Here is a 20,970-nt window from a genome sequence, read left to right on the forward strand (position 1 = left end):
AACTCAGCTATGACAATATACATGACTGTATTTGGGCTCATAAAGCCTTTAAACGAGTCCTTCAGCAGATGGGGCGAACTCCTCCATAACCTTCTGAATGCACCAGACGATCCACAAAGCTTTAGCTTGAGACGTATTTAGAGTGGATAAAAACTAGTACCTTCTGTTTCTCAATCCTTTCTGTTTCGCTTGACTGTGTCATGAGCGCACTTCAAAATCCCAATTCCCAACACTTCTACACTCACTGCACAAACATGCAGTCTCCAAGTCAAAGAAAATTACAGAGCTTGATTGGTTTCAGCAGCAAAGACAAGCCTTCACTGAGGTAATAATCTGAGAGAAGAAGGGACGAGCATGGAGCTCAATACAGTTCAACTATTTAATGTTTATTAAGACAACTTTATTTTTCCTCAAATTTTATTTTTAATTTAAGTGTGAAAAAATGTGCTTATTTGTGAGAAAAGGGAGAACACAAGACTGAAAAAAGCTACTAAAGAGAAGAAGTGGTGGCGAGAAGTGGGGTGCGAGCCTACGCTGACCAAAGCTGACACCCCTCAACATGCAGTGGTCACCCCCAGGGTGTGTCTCTTCATGCGCATGTGTGTGTGTGTTTGTGTGCATGCATGTTTGGGCCTTTTTTCATGCCTCTGTGCGTTTGTGAGCGTGACCAAGAAACAGGAGAGAATATTTAAAGCTGATTTGTCATGAGAGAGTGGCAAAACAGTGGAGCCAACACAGGCTTTGAAAAGCGGCATCATCATGGACACACACACCAACACACACACATACACAGATGGAAAAGGCTTTGGTCATATCTCATGGGTGGAAATGCTCTCAGGAGCAAGTTAAGCTTTCCCATCTAGAGCCAGTGCACACACACATGCACACAAACACCACAGTGTAGAGTAATACAGATGTGCATACACCCCTCCCCCCTAAAAAGGGCAAAAAATACAGTTTTGATGTATATTTAAAAGTACAAAAACTTATTTTATTAGTTCATCCATGTCAAAGCTGCATTTCTGTGTCCTCCCTTGAATTGAATCGGCGTAAAAGCAGACTGCATGACTGACTCAGAAGTTGTTTCACATGATGAACGAAGCTGACCGAGGTAATTCAATGCCGCCTGCAAAAAGCTGCATCCTACGTTGACCGATTTAATGGAAATGCTTTTCCGCTGCTTAGTTCTGTCCTTTCACTCTTCGTCAGGAAGACCAAAAGCTACTTTAGCATTAAGTCTCAGCAAAATTTGTGTTCTTCCATTTCGTAGGTGAAAGCCACGCAGAGGCTTTTCTCTCCTTGTCTTTCAAGTTTTGTACATGAACTTGCAAAAACATTTTTAGTTGTGAAAAGGGCGTAATAGTCTATTCACTATTGGTCTTTGAAAAACAATCCCTTCAAAGGAAAAGGAGGCACACAATTTTTATTTTTTTTATTTTCACAATATCCTGGTTTGCTAAAATATTTCTGGATTTACTAAAGCTGTTTGAATTACTGTTTGCTTTTTTATTCCTAATGTTTAAATGAGGACAGAATTTGAGCTTGCAGACCTCACTATTGCATCTAGCTGACTGACACAAAACATGGTCCTACCTGAAGAGATTTTAGAGGAAATCTTGGGTCCATAAATCATGAAGACATTACTGGTGATGAAGAATGTTGACTAGTCTGAGATGTTTGTCTCTAAAATATGAGAATGAACAAGCAAAAGACAAAGGTTGTAAAATGAACACATACACTGGACTCACAGTATAACTATAGCAGGTTGTTGGTTCGAGTTTGGGTTCATTCATACTTGTAACATGAAGGACTTGGGCTTAGAACCTCTACCAGATCAATGTGTGATCTGAGTAAGCCGTTAAAAGATTGCCACAATCAAAGGATCAGATTAAGAGTAAAGGTATTACTTAAAAAAACATTTTGTACCCCAAGTAAATAGTCGATTATAGTAAGTTGGCTAAAGCCTAGGTCCAAACTGAGCCTAAGGGTGGAAACGGGCTGTTCGGGGGTGAAATATGGGCGAACGTGTACAGGGTATTTGCAGGGAAAGGAGCCAGTACTCACACACTACTAATAGTGAGGCATTGTACGACTGGATCACCTGTAGGTCATACTTCACTTACAGTTACTTCACGATATACTTACCACACATACAACAATGGTACACTCCATTTTCATGGTGTCTTCTGGAAGCCCAAAAGTCTGGTATGTTCTCGTTTACATAGAGTTTTCATTGGAAGAGGCCGCTTAAACGAGAGTCAACGCAGCCTATGTGTAAGCACCTCCCCTATGACCCCCCACCCCCATCCCTCATAGGCTCGGACAACCCATAAACCCGCAGGACCCATACAAGTCAACGCCCCATACGGTTACATGTGACTAAGGCTTTAGTAAAACACATTTTTAAAAGTTGCACCGTTTTTGTCCTTTCTATGGTTATGCAGATGATGCATTACTATTTTACAATACAAACCAAAGATAAGCTAAAGCTAACATTTGCAACATATTTATATATGTGGGGTTGAGTGTTTGTGAAGAGGATTTTGCAGGAAATGGACGTTTAAATTGTAGATTTTTTTTTTCCTTTTACATAAACCAGCAAACATGATGTCAGTCCATCATGTCTTTATTTATGGTAACATAAAAAAAATCTCAGGGGGTTTGACTCGCTACAGGTGTCAACACATGTTTGTCTCCAGGTGGAATGTGTGAAATGTCATTTAAGACAAAAAAAAATGCTCTGAGCCAGTTTTATTCAAACAGAAGAATAAACTTACATATTGGGTAATAAAATGCACAGCTAGAGTCCTCAAATCCAATCCTTGATTGAAGATAAAAAAGGAAAATCACACCCCTGCCTTTGCCTTCATTGCAGACTTCCTGTGTGACTCCAGTAATCTCTCACAGGAGCTGTATTTCAGTCTGTCACGGACAGCATTGTTGAGTAATAAAAGTGTGATTGGCACTTGGATCAGAAATAGATCTCAGAGCCATGAAGAACATCACACCCTGGCACTGTAGGTGGGAGAGCCAAATTTAATTAGTGAGATTTTGCCCACATTCAACTTCCTGACACAAATTCATGCAGATATTCAGAACTTTTCTCTCAAAACCTCATCCACAAATGCTGTTTGCTTCCATCTGCTCACGGTGCACACAAACTCACCACACAGCCACGCGGCATTGCTGTCACAGTTTCTTTAGTCAGTGTGTGTGTTTGTGTTAGACAGACTGTGTCTGAATATGAGCGGCCAGCCAGTTAGTGCATGCAAAACAGCACATTTATTCAGATTTTTATTCCACATTTCACCAGAAATCTTTCATTTGTTATGAAATTTGTAAGAATTAAATTAGATCCAAAAGTGTTGATTTCATCATGTTGCATATCTGAGCAAACACAGCAATCTGAATGCTAAAAATAGGACAAGAAAATCTTAAGTTTGATGCAGTGAAGAAAAAGTGTTTTAGATAAAAATAAAAAGAGTTCTGCAAAAACACACATTTGATAAAGAACTGGCAACAAAAATATTTTTGTTAGTATTTCAGTATTCTTACAGTTTAGAATTTAAACTTTTAAAATGTTGTCTTAATTATAAACAAAACAAACTTAGGAAAGTTATTTTTAAAATGAGAAGAAACTGAAAAAATCAAAAAGACGTTTTAAAATTCAAATAACTTTAACAGCAAAAAAAACAGTAATTTTTAGATTTATTCTTTTAAATCTAAAAGAAAAAATGAATTTTATTTCCTAATTTTATAACTATGAGTTTTAATTAAAAAATACCCATTTATTGGTTTTGTTTTATCATTCTGTGTATTTTGGCCCAACTGTTGTTGTTTTAATTGATCCATTAAATGTGTGGACTAACATGAAATCTTGATAATTACTTTTTGAAAACGCTCTGATTGCTGGATATAAGATTACAGAGTCAATATGCAAAATAATAAAAAAAATATGTCAGAATTTGGATGTAAAAGCTGTGTAACAACACATCTTGATTGGGCGATTTCTTTACTGAAGTGTTTCTCTCTTCATGCAGAAGCATGTCTATGCACTAGTGATGCTCCGTGTTTGTGTGGAAAACAGATTTGGAACGGAGGAGCATTTCAGTTACGCCTTTATTCCACCTTAAGTTGATGACAAAAACAAACCAAGCCTTTTGTGTTCAGGCTCAAGCTGAATATTTTACAGAGGTGACTGAAAATACCTTTACAGCAGAACTACGTCATACGGATGTTATTTTATACAGAAATATTCAGTATCTAAGTCAGAATGTTTACAGGGAATTCCAATTATCATGATTATTCCTGGATTATGCAGCCTACGCCGTAGCAACAAACAGCCAAACTCTGTCGATAAGGATCAAGGTACATTTCCAAAAGCTTAGAGCTAAAAGCTGAAAGTGAGCATTTTGCTGCATGTCATTTCAGACCAGCAGAATCTATTTAACTCTTGTGCTCCTGTTTTAGGCCAAATACTATGTAAAACTATGAAAAATAAGTTAAACATATTAGGGGTGAGAATATATAAATGATCTTCTTCTTGCTTCTCTTTAAGCAATTAATCCAACTCTATTTGACTATCATTATATTTAATAGATTTACTTTGTCATGTCAGTATTTATAAGTGCAAATATGTCTGTTTTTAATGAGGAGCACTATAGTTTTTTAGTAGTTAGGGATTACGGTGGGTATTTGAACATAGTGAGTGTCTCAAATTTGGGCGTTACTACCACTTGATGACCTCATCAATAGTCGACGGTAAGGTAAGTCAGTGCAGAGCTGCTAGTGCTCGGAAATACATAACATTTGTTCTATAACTTTAAAAAGGTCATGTTAAAACAAAACTTCATTACTTTCAATTAAATATAAACCTCTGGGCTTCAGAGCACACCCACATAAAGAAATGTGCTTCCCTTCTTTGGTACAACGCGGCACGGAACATCCGCAATCTCCACCGCGAGTATTAGCCCTCAAAAGACTATTTCGGACAGCCCTACCCTTCCAAATGCCCCTACATTTGGAGGGGTAGTGTCATTAATAGAGTCGATGTTTTTTATTTTTTTTATGTCTTCTTCTTTTGTTTTTATTGCTGAAAAGTTGCTTGAAATCAATCAATCAAATACAGTTAAGTTCAGTAAAATCCGACATTGTGCCGTCATAGCATATCTAACCTGGTTGGTACAGAACAGACAATATGGGATAATAAAAAATAGAAATTTAATATTTGTTTTGTTTTTTGCATGTGTCTGGGTCTACTGGATTTTATTCTATTTTTAAAAACCTTAAGAAGGTTATAAAACTGAGGATCAAATGTGCAAACAAGCTATGATGTCAAACTTTTATTAGGATCCCAAATCGATTTTTTTTAAAATAGAGTATCATTTTTACAGTTATTAACTCAAAGCAGCAATAAAAAATTGAAGAAAAAAAATTACATTTATAAGCGTTCTTGGTAGATTTTGCTGACATTTTTGTCACTCGTTTCTCTGTTCAGATTCGTGATCAGAACGTCTTTGATTTATTGAGGTACTTCATCCATTTTGCTTTTCTCTTTACCTATTTGTTAAAAACAGACTCTGGACCCCCTCTTTCCTTTCAAATAAATGGGGTTATTTAGCAACAAAATCAACACTTACAGCTAATCTATTCACACAAACATGGTGCTCAGTTTGAACACACACTGACCAAAACATAGCAGTTTTGTTTTTGCTTTATTTATAAAGTAAAAACTCCGCGGAGAGCATATCTGTTTTTACACACTCCTATCTGTGACCGCTCAGCACCTCCTCTGGAGAAATGACCGTCAGGGGGCGTTCTCAGGGTTAGGGTTAATGAGGATTAGCCAAACACCGCTGGGCATCTGGTCCACCCGCATGAACTCCCATCAGACCTGGGAAATGAACCGCCGACCTTCTAGTCAGGGAGTTTGAATCTTACACAAAGCTGTGTAAACAGAAGCAGACATGTTTTTATTTGAATTGAATTAAATTCAGACTCTCCGATGGGATCTGGATATAAATGACTGTTCTTGACATGAGTGCTGTTAATAAATATTACAATTATAAATATGGGGTGATGAGTGTATGTTGGGACAGCGATTGACTCGCTGACTGGAGTTTCAGTGTTTATCAGAAAATGTATGTTTGAGGTATTATTAAAATGCAAATAAATATAACATTAAGGAGAATTAGTCAGAGTATGTATAGTCTTTATTCTGATTATGCTTTGTCCTCATTGGTTTCTGTGACTAAACATAAACAAAAATATATATTTTTTTTAATAGCAGAACTGTCTGTAAAGTGTGTAATTGTAAGGAAATATCCTAACAGAAAAGTATTTTCCTAAACATTTGTGTTGTATTTTGATATATTTTTTAAATTACATGACATGGTTCAGTAGAAAGTCTTTTCTTTGTCTCTTGCTTTGCAGCAGGCATTTTCATGTCTGTATGCCTCAAAGGCTTTAATACTTGAATTTGTAGAGCTATTTCAGTCAGCAGAGGCATAAATATGAATGTATAGTTTGTTGTGATGATTCAATCATTGTCAGCCCTTAGATAGAGGTCAGTAAACATCAATCCTCAGACTTCATGAGCTCTTTCAGTTTCATAGGCGCCAGATTTGAGATCTATCTTTTCTCTAAACTGATACTTTCCTGGACTCCTGTTTTTTTCAATTATTCTATACTTTGCATTTATTTGCAATTATGTCACAGCATTTAAACAAAGATCTATGAAAAGGCCTGTATCAGCATAAATGCATATTTTTTCATTTAAACATCTTGCTGCCTCCTAAAGCCCACACCCAGTCTGCCTGTAGTCACAATAGCAGATATGTTTCTGCACATAAACAAAGTTCAAAACATTCCATGTCAAAGAAAGAGTGACTTTTCAAAGGTTACACACTATGTAACATTTTTTTGTTGCTTTTTTAAACTGTCATTATGATACTGTTTATGTTTTTAAGAGATTTGTTCATGTGATGTGAACTTCAGGGCCACCGTACACACACACATTTCACTTTCTAAAAATGTTCCCAGTTGGCTTTTAATCATGATTATGCAATTTTTATCCATATTTTTAAAACCTGTGACCTTTTCTAGGACATAGTTTCTGCAGTACGGCAGTACTTTTAGTTGTGGGCGGGACTGTTGGCATGAAGCAACCCCCCCACCCCATTACTCTATTTACAGGCTATAAATTATGATTAAATACAAATAATTTCAATTTTCATCCATACAGTAAAAAGACATACACATAGGAATAAACATTTTATTAAAAAGTTAGAATTTGTGAATCGAATCGTCAATGAAGCAATGATTCAAAGCCCTATTTTTACTTGATGCTACTTTTACCAAATCACTTATTGTGGGTTTCGTCCCTATGGTTTTAGGAAGCCTGTTTCTGCCTTTTTTTTTTTTTTTTTTTTTTTTTAACCATTAGCAAAATTTAACCCCGAATGTAATCTTTGTGGATTGACATACAGCTTTGATTATGTTCCAAAGTGTTATAAATTATTTTAAATAAAGCTTTCAATGTTGTTGTAATCTAATGGTAATCATTTGATTAGCTTGATTTGTTTGGAGCCAGAGTCATTTGTAATTGACATTTGTAAAAACAAATGTTATTAATCAACATGTTATTAATCAACACAAAGAAAGAAATACACCCCTGCCCGATAGTTTTTAAAATATAGAAAGGTTCGGTTATATTTCAATCAAATTAAAAACCTGAACCCATCCCTTTATAGAAGGGTTTGTGATTATCTTTATTATATCATCATCAACACGTCTTTGCTTGTCGTCATTTTGCATTTTGTCTGTAGATTTCTGTGAACTGGACAAACTAACTGATTAGCTGTAACCACTAACAGACAGCAATCACCTCACCACAGACTTGTACCAGAAAGAGGAAAACATCATGGTAACATCGACTGGTGGGTTCATCCAGAGCCCGCGCTACCCCAACGCTTATCCTCGCAACCTGCTGTTGTCATGGAAACTGCTATCACCGCCAGGGAGCCGCATACACCTGGAGTTTGACGCGCAGTTCGGTCTGGAGGAGCCAGAGAACGGGGTCTGCAGGTACAGAGACCACACTGAGCACGGAGACAGAGAAAAGTAACCGAAATGCAGCCAATGACATTCAGAAAATGTGATTACAGCACGTCACACTGAGAGGAAGGAAAGATGAGATGAAGAACGCAATACTTAAATAAAGGAGGATTTAGACAGCGGCTAAAAACAAGAGGGGGAACTGAAGCATTGCATATGAAGTGGAAAAAGTCAGATAAAAGACAAAAGGGATTAAAAAGTTTGAAGTAGAATGATGGAAATACGAGTTTGAAGTGACTAAGAGGACACTGCAAGTTTATTGCATAAAAATAGAGCTAAAAGGAGAGCAGAGAAGAACCGCTTGGTAATGTACGGCCATTAGAACAGCAGTGGGAAAGTGTGATTGAAAGGATGTGAGGGAGATAGATGGTGGGAGCTTACTTTCTTGGCAAGAAATAAATAAAGTTTGTCCTTGAGGGCCGAGGGAAGAAAATAGACCGTTTAATCCCAATATGCAACTCAGCTGTCTTTGTAAGCGTTTGCTGAAAAGTTAAGGAGAAGCAGCCAAGAAAAACACAGGAGGTAAAGAAAAGTACAGACAATTATTCCTGCCACACGGACTGTGATCATTATTGAAAATGTGCTCCTTTCTGAATTAAATGCATTACTAAATGTTTGTGCTTTAGCCAAAAAAAAGTTTTCCATCAAAAACTAGTACTTTGTGGCCTTGTGGTAGAGTGTTCACCCTGAGATTGGAGGGTTATGAGTTCAAATCCAGACGGTCATATCAAAGACTCTAAAAAATTGACCTTCCTGCTTTAAATTCAGCATAAAGAGGTTGGATTGGAGCTTTAAACCACCAAATGGTTCCTGAGTGTGGCTGTGTCTGCAGCACACCCCTCCCCCAGGGGATGGGTCAAATGTGGAAAACAAATTTCACACACCTAGGTGCGTGACAACTAATGGGGCTTTCACTTTTTTAACTTTAAAATGTTTTACTAGGTACATTTCATATGACAATATGCAGCTTTTGAATAAAAAAAGGCCAGAGAGAAAATGTTTTTTAATGTCTGAAATTTTTAAATGCATCAAGTGTCAACCTAGAAGTGTAATTTGTGTGCACAAAACTGACATACAGCCGTAAGAAACGAACCTGCACACCTAAAAAAAAAAAAGAAGTTCTGGTCACATAGTTCAAATGCTCTATATCACAGCGCAGGCTGCTTTAAAACAAAACTTTTCTTCATCTTCTGGACAAAAACAAATTGTGTACTTTCTCTCTGAACTGATGCTTTATTTAACCTATCGTTACGATTAGAATATGGATCGCTTTCCTTTGTTGCTGCAGTCAAGGCTCAGCGCTCCGTTGTCATGTTACCGTGTTACCGGTTCATAGAGTAAATAGTCCACTTTATGTGAAAAAGCCATCTAAACCGAGAAAATAGCAGATAATTGCAGATGAGAATGGCATCATTTCCCTTAAGAGGCTTTTCTTAACTCTTTCAGAGTAAACAATACAGTATTTCCTCCTCATTTGTGGGGGTTGAGGACCAAAGACATCCACAGATAACCCAAATCCTTGAACATGAAGAAACCAACACCGTCTCAGCTAGTGCTAGTGACTGAGCACTGAGACATTGGGTGTTTGTGTTTGCCTGGGGGCGGTGCTGACTCCTCCTGGAGGGGCTTGTTCTCACTCTGTGACATCAGCTAGTGAGAACCCGCTCGTTTTTGTGGGTTGGAAGGGGCTGGTGCTCGGAGCTTCTCAGATGAATGCTCAGTAATGCATGAATGGATCAAAATACAAATTTGGGATGTTTATAGGGAGAGAAATGATAATACGTCTCAAAAAGCTGATTTTGCGTGGTACAGGCCACAGACCTACAATATGCTTATGAAACGTACTGCTACACCGTTTGTGACAGTAGCTACAGTAGCTACAGCTACAGTCAGCCCATGGAGAAAATATGAATAAATCCACACATTTGAAAGCAGAGACTTCCCACTAGTTAAAAAAAATAAAAAATAAACGGCACAAACTTTCTTTTAGTCTCTAACTATCCCCCTGAGCAATGTCACCCAAGCGTGAGGCAAATTAATTAGGGGGGAGACGAGTTCAAAATCAGTCAAGGTCTTGGCTAATCAGCAAATCCTGGTGCATGAACTTAGCAAAGATCATTTGACTGTAAACAAACAATCAACTGAAGCACGAATCAGCCTTGCCTTCTAAAGAAATGACACTTTAACCTCTGTTTTTATGACTCACAGTCATTTTACTTTTTGTTTGTCATTCTTTGAACTTATTCCAGGTATGACTTTGTTGAGGTGGAAGACCAGGCGGAGGCAAGCACCATCATTTGGGGCCGCTGGTGTGGGCAGAACGTACCTCCAAGTCTGAAGTCCAAACGCAACGTGCTGAGAGTCACCTTCAAGTCTGATGATTACTTTGTGGCAAAGCCGGGCTTCAAACTCTACTATTCGCTGCTGGTGAGACACTCACACATGCTGCCAGTTTGGGATGTCGGTGTCACCGTCTGCATCCAGAGGGATTCTTCACCTTCCACACTCATTATGGGCTGTATAGAAAATGAAGGATGAGGGATGAAATGAAAGCAGGAGGAAGGGCAAGAGGGCGGTTCATATAACTCAGTAAAATGCCAAAGTGAATGTTTTTCACACCCAACAATTCAAAAGTATAGGAGAGATGAAGGACGCGTATGATAAATGCAAAGTGCTCCTTTAAAGGCTGTCAAATGAGTGGATAAGGAGGCTAACTTCATCATTTTGTCGAAGAGACGGCAGGCTGATTGTAAAGATGTTCCCCTTTCTGTTATCGGAGGGTAGAGGGGGGGAGAGAGCGCAGAGGAGAGCCGGTTTTAAAAACACTTTTGCTTTTATGAGTAATGAGGAGGGTGAGACGAAGAGCGAGTGGATCCGCATTTTTATCTCAAAGAAAAATTGCCACGAGCCAAGACAGACAGCAAGAGGGGAAATAGATCACTTATTTATGACCCTTGACTTTAGTGTCATTTTTATACTTGATAGATTTGATGTTAAAACATTTACCAGAGATGTCATCACAACTGAAGAATAGAGACAACTAGAAAGTGCATGTTTGAGCTCATTTAAAACTGCAGGACAACAATGACAACTTTGAGCCATTAATGCAGTGAAAAAAAAATGAAATATCTCAAAAGAAACACATTTAACATTCATTAATTATGCAAACATGGAGTAAGAAATGCACTTTACTCATCAAAACTTAAAGTTCCTCTAAATATACATTCTGGAAAAGTCTTTTACGACTGTAATGTGGTTTGATTCATTTATCCTTTCTATCACAAGTGTTTTGTTTAGAGTTGACAGATATGAAAGAAGGATCCAGTTTAGTGTTAGACCCTTAAACCATACTCTTAAAAAGGCCAAATATTCACGTTTTGGTTTTTCATGTAACCACACCAAACATCTTTTTTGTGAAATTAGTTTTTTTTAGGGGTGTATTCAGACTGGACACATTTGGTTGCTTACACTGAACCAGAGATTATTTCGTTTTGTTTCGGTGTGAATACACCAAAACGGACCCTGGTCCAAGACCAGGAACCCTATTTTTAAGGTGGGCTTGGTTTGTGTCCATTCGAACTAATGTCTAGTTTGCTCAATGCTTGAAGTGGAAAAACTGAACCTAAATGGCCACCGTAGCTGGACATAACAAGGCGCTAACAAAGTAGTAAAGCAACAATGAGACCGAGCAACTCACTGAAATGTGGTCGGGTGAATGTAGGCTCATTAAAATAGCTTTTTTCATGTGAAACACACTGCTTCTCACACTGTTTATCACATTTATCAGCGTACCTTATTATCCAGTGTGTCCTTCGTAACCGTCTTGCAGCGTGCCTCCACCGTTCCAAAGTAGCAATAAAAAGTGTTGGACTTGGTGTTGACACAGGCGTTCAAAATTGGTCAGGAAAATATAAAGTTTGAATGGGAGATAAATCCTGACAAGGATTACAAAGTGCAGAACTTCCATTATTCTTTCTCTTATTGCCCCGCCCTCGTAATTCCCGGCTAATGAGTGAAGAGATCACATGATGTTGTTTAAAAACTGTGGTTCAAAACAGAAATGTCTGGTAGATTGCAGATTAAATATAGACCAAATGCAAAGTTCAGGACTTAATCCAGACCAAATTAAGCGGGCTCAGTCTGAATCAACTGACTTTTCCAGACTGAACTGAGCCTTAATCTGAGGGGAAAAGCTAAAAACCAGGAACATGAAAGCACAGACAGACAGCTGGGGAGAACAACTTTTTCCCTCCGCCTGATAGTAAAACCAGAAGTTTAGATGATAGATTCAACCTGGATTAATGTCCTAAAGTTGGATCGTGATGTGAATGTTTATTAAAAGCAAAAAATATTTTTTGTATTTGTTATGCACTCTGCTGAATTATTCTTTTTTTATTCTTTTTTTTTAGCTCTTTTAGCAGGTGCATCTTAGTATTTGCTCTGAGATTTTATTCCTCTTAGCACATTTTAAAATATCTTTTTTTTTTAAAGTCTTTGTGCTGATAATTTATTAATCTTCTGTTATTTAACTATTACACTCTTAAATTTCTATTTTATCCACGATTTATTTTTATTTCACTTTTAATTTTTATATATTTTTTAATATATTTGAACTTGTCTTCTAACTGTTTTATTTTGATGACGTGTTTTGCTGACCAAATCACACTTAAAAAGATATTCTGATCTTAACTGATCCTTATTTAGTTAAATAAAATGTTGCATTTAAAAAAAAAAGTTAAGGTAATTGTTAAAATGTATTTGTTTCCCATCTAAAAACACTGGTAATGTATGAGTAGTTATCTCTGCTTTTGTTTCCTAATATATAAAAAAGTTATCATTAATGATAAATCAGTTGATTATGTCCATTTGTAATATTTAAAAATGAAAAATGGCTTCACAGTCACACAAAACTGCTGTTTTTTTATGTACCACCCTTTCACTCATTTACATTTACACTTAAAAATGTACATAGCATTTATTGACATTAAGCTCTTTCTAAAATTGTTTATATACAACTGTGTAAAGGATCATTACTGCAGGTATTATTGAAAAAAGTTAACTTTGATTACTATTTCATTTAGTCCCAGTCCTTCTGAATTATTTCAATCGTTTGGGGTATATATACCATCTTCCAGGTACTACTAGAGTTCACGCTAAAAAAATCCAGGAAAAATATAAACCCAGCCACAACAGCTTTTTATCTATAACAACAACAACTTTTAGTAACTAAATGTTGTCACCTTCTGCACTGTGACATCATTTAGTGACAAATGTGTCAGCTCTCCAGTTTACAGCTACCAGTTAACCTTATTACATGTTAGTTGAATGAGGAATCAAATTATTCCTCAATTTATTTAACCACCATTTTTAAAGCAGTCGATGTCACCTATCATGCAAAACAGAATAAAATGATAAAATTATTCAAACTAAGATGATTAATATTCAAACGAGTAGGACACATTTAAAAAAAAAAGACATATAGATTTACATACTTGTTGCAAACAAATAACTGCAGAATAAAAAACAAATAGGAGAAAGTTTGATGAAGTTCTGACCTAAATGCTCCTAGCTTCTTCCTGCTACGGCATAAACCACAAACAACTTCCTTATCTCTCCCTCTCAGACTCTCGCTGCGTTTTCTCCCTCTTCCTCAACCTTTGTATTTTCCCCTCTGGTTAAATAATCTCACATCTTTACATTCAGAACAAAATCCAGCTCTTGAGGCCTATCTGATTCAATCAGTTTTACCCATTTTTAAACAGCTCCCAAGTTTGAGTGTGTTTGTTGTCTTTGCCTCCCACACACACACACACGTATAAAGACACATGCACGGCTTCCCTCCAGCTACACTTCAGCTCTGCGTGTGGCTTAATTTAGCCGGTCTAATTTGTTCTCTCCAGACCCATCGAGCTGATAAGAAAGAGGAGGAGAGCAGGCAGAGAGTGTATGGAAGCAGGAGGCAGACAGAGGGAATATGTAGAAGCAGCTCTGCAAGGAGAGAACAGGTGTCTGAGATGGTATCAGGATATCTGCTAATGACTAGGACAACCTGCACTGAAAGGGAAAGAGGTAGTAGTTAGGCTTCTTTGCCGGGTGCCTCTCACCTTTTTGTTGATGTTACCTCACTGGCAGCCAATCTGTTTGGTCAAATATTGTGTTGGAGAAAAATCTGCCACAATTTGTACTGAAGGAAGCATTATATTCCGAGGAGAAGTTTCTGTTTAGTGTAAGAGTAGATCTCAGTCTATGAACATATTCTGATCTGAGAGATGAGTGCTCTTTAGCTGAGTATTGGGTTTACATTTAAACAAACTCACTGAGTGTTGCAGTACCTGAACTTTTGTACATTTTTGTCATAAACTAATTATCTTGTTACGTTTCCTTATTTAAAAGCTTCAGTCTTAGTCATATGTACCCTTACAAGTGGATAGGGTAGGTGAGATGCAGGCATGTTGTATGTAGTGTGATGTGTTGCCCTCCACCAAATCCTGAGCAAGGAGCCCGTTAGTACTTTTCACATGTTAAGTGTGTACTCCTGACTGTGTGAAATGAGTACATTAGAATACCAGAGTGTAGTTTGTATGGATACCCTTGCGGCGTCTTATAAATCGCATGCACGCTCCATGGGTTCAGCATTTGCAGACTGGAGCAGGGGTGTCATACTCTGTTGCAAATCGGGGCAGAATCCAAAACACATAGGTCGCGGACCAAACAGTGGGATATCATTCCCTTTACCTGTCTGGGTGGATCGGGATTTAAGTGTGGGTTTCACCAATGTGTTTTGTTGTCTGGCTGTTTTAATCTGTTTTTCCCTTAGTTATTTTATCCTGTTATGTTTTTTTCCTTCTGCACCATGAGTGAGAGGGAGGGAGAGGATGATGAAACCCTTGTGATGCCAAATGCTGTGTTTAATAAAGAAAGCTAGAAGTCAATCTAACTGATATCTCAGCGTCCATGATTGTAGTGTTGATTCAAGATAGCATCGGGCTGTTAATAATAAGAATAATAATATAAAATGATCTGGAGGGCCGGATCCGGCCCCCGGGCCTTTGACACGTGGACTAGAGTGTGGCGTAAAGTCATTGTATGACAGCATCACCCACACAGGCAACCGTCTGATTGACAGATTCCCTGTTCATGTGTTGAAGTGTCCTTGGGAATTGCCTCTGGTGAAGTCAGTCTGGTGAAGACTGAATTCAAGATCAGTTTTTGTGTTTTATGCTGCTTTAAGTCTTACCGTTTGCCATTTTAGTATTTACTTTCGAATTTTAACTGTCGTATTTGAGCAAATCTATAGTTTTGCCAATCACCACTAGCTCGATGGAGAAAGTGTGTGTGTCAGCGCAGACTCTTCCTGGAAGGGGCTGTTCTCACTTGTCTACATCACAGTGTGGGAATCCCCCCCATTTATGTTGGTTGGGATGGCTGGTGCTTAGAGGAATGCTCAGAAATGTGTGAATGGATCAAAATATCGCTTTGGGGTTGTTTATGGTGAGGAATGGACATTAAAATACACTTGAAAGCTCAAAATGTTGATTTTGCATGGCAAAGGCCCCTTAAACAAGACTTTACAACAATTTATGACAAATTGAAATTGTTAGTAAACAGATTATATTTTATTTTAAAAAAGCTGAACTTTTCATTTTTCATTACACTTCTTAAAACTTAACGACTGTCTTTAAAATTTGATTGTGAAACATTTAGAGTCTCAGTAAATATTGAGTTTTCACCTGCAAAATAGGAAGAAATAGCTTTTCATCGTTTTGACTGTTGACAGCATAAGTAGTCAAAAATAAAAAGACATGGAAGCATTTTAAGACATTTGTATTCTGCATGTGGACTAAAATAATCTAAATTAAATGATCTTTCTGAAATCTCTCTACAACCCTGCTGTCAAATGGATATTTATTATTTTGCTATCATGCTAAACTGTTCATCTTTGATCCTTTGATAATCTCGCCTTCAGCAGACATGATTTTTCATCTCCAGTGCAGACTTTGATGAAGTAATGAGAGCTTTTGATCAGGTAAAGTAAAGATTTTCAGACCAAGGCCTCAATAAGAGCATAAAAAGCACAAATCCTCCTATCCATGTATATGCAGTAAAAGCAGCTGTGTAACACTGTAATCCAAAGGCGTCAGATTTCAGTTTATTTATTGTTGCATTTATTATTTTTCCGTGAAAAATCACAAATTCAGATAAAGTGAAGTGGAAGTGAAGTTCTTATAAAAAGCTCTGATTCAGGTTAGAAAATGTGATTTCCCTTCTGCACCCATCAGCACAGTGATCAGAGGCAAAGCTGCAGGGCACACAAATTAAGATAATGACCTTTGATTTGAAATGCATGGTAGTATTACCGACCCCTGAGGGTAGACATTACTTTAACAACCTAAAGGTAAAGGCATGCAGGGCTGCTTCCACCTGTCGTTTCAGTGAATGCTCTATTTCATGTTTATTAACTGTTTTTTTTGTGAAACTGTTCAAACGTTTGCTTCAGTCATAATTATTTTTGACAGCAAAGTCCCCTGCTCTCTCATGTGCTATGGAAGGGCAGTAACAAAGATCCATAATGCAGAGCAGAGCAGCGATCAATATTACTAACATATTGATCACTTCAAATACGGCATAAAAAGAGGAGGAGAGTGGAAGAATAGCATGGAAGAGATTGAAAGAAATGGAAAGTTTTAGTCAGTCTGCATGATGTTTTCTGTTTAAAGTCCCACTCCGTTCTCGTGGCATGAAGGACATAAAGGAAATTGAGTTTTAAAAATGTATTAGATTTAACAAAATGCTATTTGAATAAGATTTTATTTGTGACGAAGAAAACATGCTGGGCAGGCCACAACCTTCCATTCTGATACATCCACTCGGAGACAAGCGGATCCTCGTCTGAGCTGGCATCTGTCTCAAAACTGGACAGCTGGAAAGCTCCAGTAATGCTCGCCATTTTTGCTGCACGGCTAATCTTAACTAGCGTTTGTGAGGGGCTGTAAGCTAGCGGGAGAGAGTGTAAACAGAGAGCTCTAAGTTAAAGGTAGAGGAACAAGGGGTGGGTTTACTCCACACCAACGGTTTCACTCACAATTTAGAGGTGAATTTCTACCGAACTCCTGGTGCTCTGCAGAAATTATGTCCAAGAAAATGACAAGCTTAAACAGAAAAAAGCATAATTAAAAGACCACTTTGAAAATAGATGAAAAGATGATCGGAGTGGGTCTTTTTAAATGTGAAGGGTCTGCTGATGTGGGCGGAGCTTCAAATCAGCAGCTAAAAAAAGACTGGATTATTTTTGGTGGCCTGCCAGGACTAATATTAGGCCCAATTATTAATATTCTTTAAGCCTCTACATTTCCTTGGTTATATTTATTTTTACAGTCAGACTACACTGACCTGCATTATTTTTTACTCTATTTTAGTAACCGATGCATGCACCAGCTGAAGGGATTAGATCTTGACTCAGTGCTGTGTGAGTGCTTACAGTATATGGGTCTTCTCCTGATTCAACAGTTAACTTAAGGTTTGTCGATAATTCTCAGCTGCTTTTGGGCAACTTGGGGTGAAATGATTTGTTCTAACAGCAATTCGGTTCATATCATAATTAGTGGTTGCCGATACAATTTATAGTTGATTTTGGTTCATTTTGAACGATCCGATTTGATTCTATTCACTGAAATAAAACCGATCCAGGACAACTTTAGCCAAAAGTTCAACCAGTGTGACTCAGAGAAAAATACCTGGAACTGAACAGTGCAGATTCCTTGTATTTCTTGCAAGATAATCAATTGTAAATGAAATATGTTCAAACAAATGGTAAATCCAGTCACATTTTAGTTTCATAAAGTTAAATCAAAACCTAGGATATAATTTGCCAATTTATTGGACAGTTGGATGCTTAGTTCAGTTTTTTTTTTTTCCACTAGGGGCCGGCCAAGCAAGAGTATTAAACAAATTCAAAATATTTCTATAGATTCCTTTATTTTTACAAAATATTTTCACATTTTTCTTATTTTTATTTGTTTTTGGTCACAGCAGTAAAGATGCTCATAACTGGAAAGTCATACATTGTAATTATAGAAAAGAACAAAAAAAAACATTTCAGTCAAATACAAGAATGAGAGTCAGGGCAGAGGTTAAATATTTTTAGAACTTCAGGCCATAAAATTAGCTTGAAGTGGAACATGAAAGAGCATAAATGAACGTGTCCGACTGACTTGGCTGATGCCTTAAAAGTCCTCTGGCTGTAACAGAGATAACTGTTCATGTTGTAAAAGCCAACAGGGAGAAACTCGTGATTTTCTCAGCGTTTACTGTACATCAGCCTCTTAATCCCTCACCGCTCCTCTATCCAGCTGTACACATGAAAAGGGAGGCTCCCGGACGGTTCCTCCTCCAGACTTGGACTGTGAGGAACAGTTCACTCCCAGCAGTGAATGTGTCGGCTTTGCATGAAACAGAACTCTCACTTTTTCTGAAATATCTTTCCTCAATCATCCGCTTTAAAAGGAGTCCACTTTTATTATCGACTCGTTTTATCAAAGGTTCTTTCAAAATATTTGGCAGGAAGCCTCAAACTGACTAAGCAGAAGTTAATCCAAGCCAAGTCTCATGACAGTAAAATCACATTTTTGTACTTTGTAGTATTTGTATTCAATAGTTGTTGACACTTCATGTCTGTTTAAAGGTTTAACTGTTTGTTTTGTATTTTAAAAAAAATGTTTTTCATTATTATGAATTATATTGCGGTTCATCTTCTGTGGTGCCACTATTTTGATGATTTTTTTTTTTTGCTTTTGTTTTGTGATTGGCTGTGAACCATTATCAATCCAGGTCCTACGTGGTGTATTTCTGGTACAAAATACATTCAGTGTGGCAAAGCGTGACGCCTCTGAACAAATCCGCCAAGCATGACGTAATGCTGTTTTCACATTGGCTGTGATTCACGGGGCAAATTCACGTTCACTGCTTTAAATGTGTGTAAAATTCGATGCTCAACGTTTGTCCATGTGTCCAAAAATGTGTTCATACCCTTTACGCTCCAGACATGTCCATCAGGGGCTATCGTCAAAGGTTTTTAGCCTTTCTGCTTCATAAAAGCTTGACTTGTCTGTAGGGATGTAAAGATTCAGTCAAGCCACGATTCGATTCACAGTTTTTTATTTATTTTTATTTTTTCAACACAATGAATTAAAGGTATTTAAGGCCAAATATGTTTTCTTTTTGCCCCTTACATTAAACTGCCTGTTTTCCTACTAACAGAAAGGATTCAATACAAATAAACAATTATACATAATACTGACATGATCACAAATCGGATCATGTTGTGCTCCGTCTTCCTCATGAGTTCCTTTTTGTTTTTTCCCCACCCTGTGATCGAACACTTTTCTTAGAAAATTGATTTAAGCGTTCATTATGTTTGCTTCATCTCTGATTTTTAAAAATGGGGACACCAACATTTATTTGCATAACTGTATAATTTATAACTAGAAAAGTTTAAAAAATTATAAATCAATGAAGCTGCCCCCCTTTTCATTTTTTGTTTTTTAATTTGAAAAACTAATTATTATTTTTTTTCTTCAATGTTGAGTTTCACACGCGCACAGACCTCCATGAGGGAGCAGAACTAGTTTTAGGAGCGTAAGAATACTTTCTCAGGCGAGCAGAAGAGGTCACAGGAGCGTAAGAATACTCCCACGAGTTTGGAGAAGAGGTTTCACCAGCGCACAGGAGTAGAGGAGCGGGCGTGGAGACTGTCCTGCGCCAGTGGAACACATGCGTGGATTTTGATACATGCTCGTGGGGGACTTATGGCGGAAATTTAACGCAATGCGTGGGTAGCGTGATCACGAAAGAGAAATGAATCACTGCGGTTTGTGCCCTGTTTGGATTAATGTGACACCCAGACAGACATAGGAACAGAGTCGTGAAAACAAAAATCAATCAGTCTTTAACGCACCACACGCAGCCGATGTGTAAGCATCTTGAACCGGGTTGAACATTCAGCTCAGTTTGTCCCCGATTTGTGTGTAGAGCTTGCAACCCGCATCTTTAAACATGTCTTCATGTCTGGGTTCGTGAGATCATTCAGAGACTCTCCCAGTACGATGAGCTTCACCATCTACTGCAAGAGCTGCAACTGAATGACGGACACTTTCAGCAGTACTTCTGCCTCTCTGTGACCTAGTGTGACGACTTGCTATCCCACATTAGTCAGAGAAATAAATAATTTATTAATAATGTCATGATATATATAAGAAAAATATCTTAAAGTACAGGAGAATGATCAGATTTTTATTTAGATCAGTTTGTGTTGGACTCCACCTGCTGATTAGACTGAGTGGTGCCTCTTCTTCTGCATTGCAGTCATTAGCAAATACTGATACACCAACAGCGCCCGCTAGTGGATGTTAGTTTGAGTGGAAAAATAATGTATATTTGAGTCTATTTTTGTTTTTTAAATCAGTTGTACTCTAAGTCAATCTATGCAAAAAACTGTGACTTATACAATACAGTATTTATTACGATGCATTTAATAATGTTTGAAAATGCACAAATACAACTCGTATTACCAAATTGTGAAGAAAGTGTTTTGTTGCATCTCCACTTCCTTCACTAGCTTTAGTAATACTGAAGTGTGTATATACTGCCTGTACTTACTCAGGTAGTGTATGTTGCCTGATGTGTTTTGTATCATCTCCAGTTCTTGTCAGATATTTTCCCAGAGAGTCTCCCCGCTTTTTGGGGTTGCCACCTTTCTTTTCATTAAACCTGCTGGTGTTTCTGTCAGCAGGTGACTTCATACAAGAGCTAGACTCTCCACCTCCAAAGGTCTCACTGCTAGAATTTAAGAGTTTCCTT

The 20,970-nt window shown here is 37.6% G+C and overlaps 1 protein-coding gene across 1 annotated transcript in view; it reads left to right on the forward strand.

Moving 5' to 3' along the window:
* The window catches only part of pdgfd (platelet derived growth factor d), a 73,208-nt gene that overhangs the window by 29,091 nt on the left and 23,147 nt on the right, over positions 1-20,970 (forward strand). The window contains exons 2-3 of the mRNA XM_024276448.2: positions 7,896-8,085; positions 10,365-10,542. Of these exons, the coding sequence (XP_024132216.1) occupies positions 7,896-8,085; positions 10,365-10,542 (368 nt within the window). The remainder of the gene's footprint in view (positions 1-7,895; positions 8,086-10,364; positions 10,543-20,970) is intronic.

The sequence above is a fragment of the Oryzias melastigma genome, linkage group LG13 (assembly GCF_002922805.2).
Source record: "Oryzias melastigma strain HK-1 linkage group LG13, ASM292280v2, whole genome shotgun sequence".
Taxonomy (NCBI): domain Eukaryota; kingdom Metazoa; phylum Chordata; class Actinopteri; order Beloniformes; family Adrianichthyidae; genus Oryzias; species Oryzias melastigma.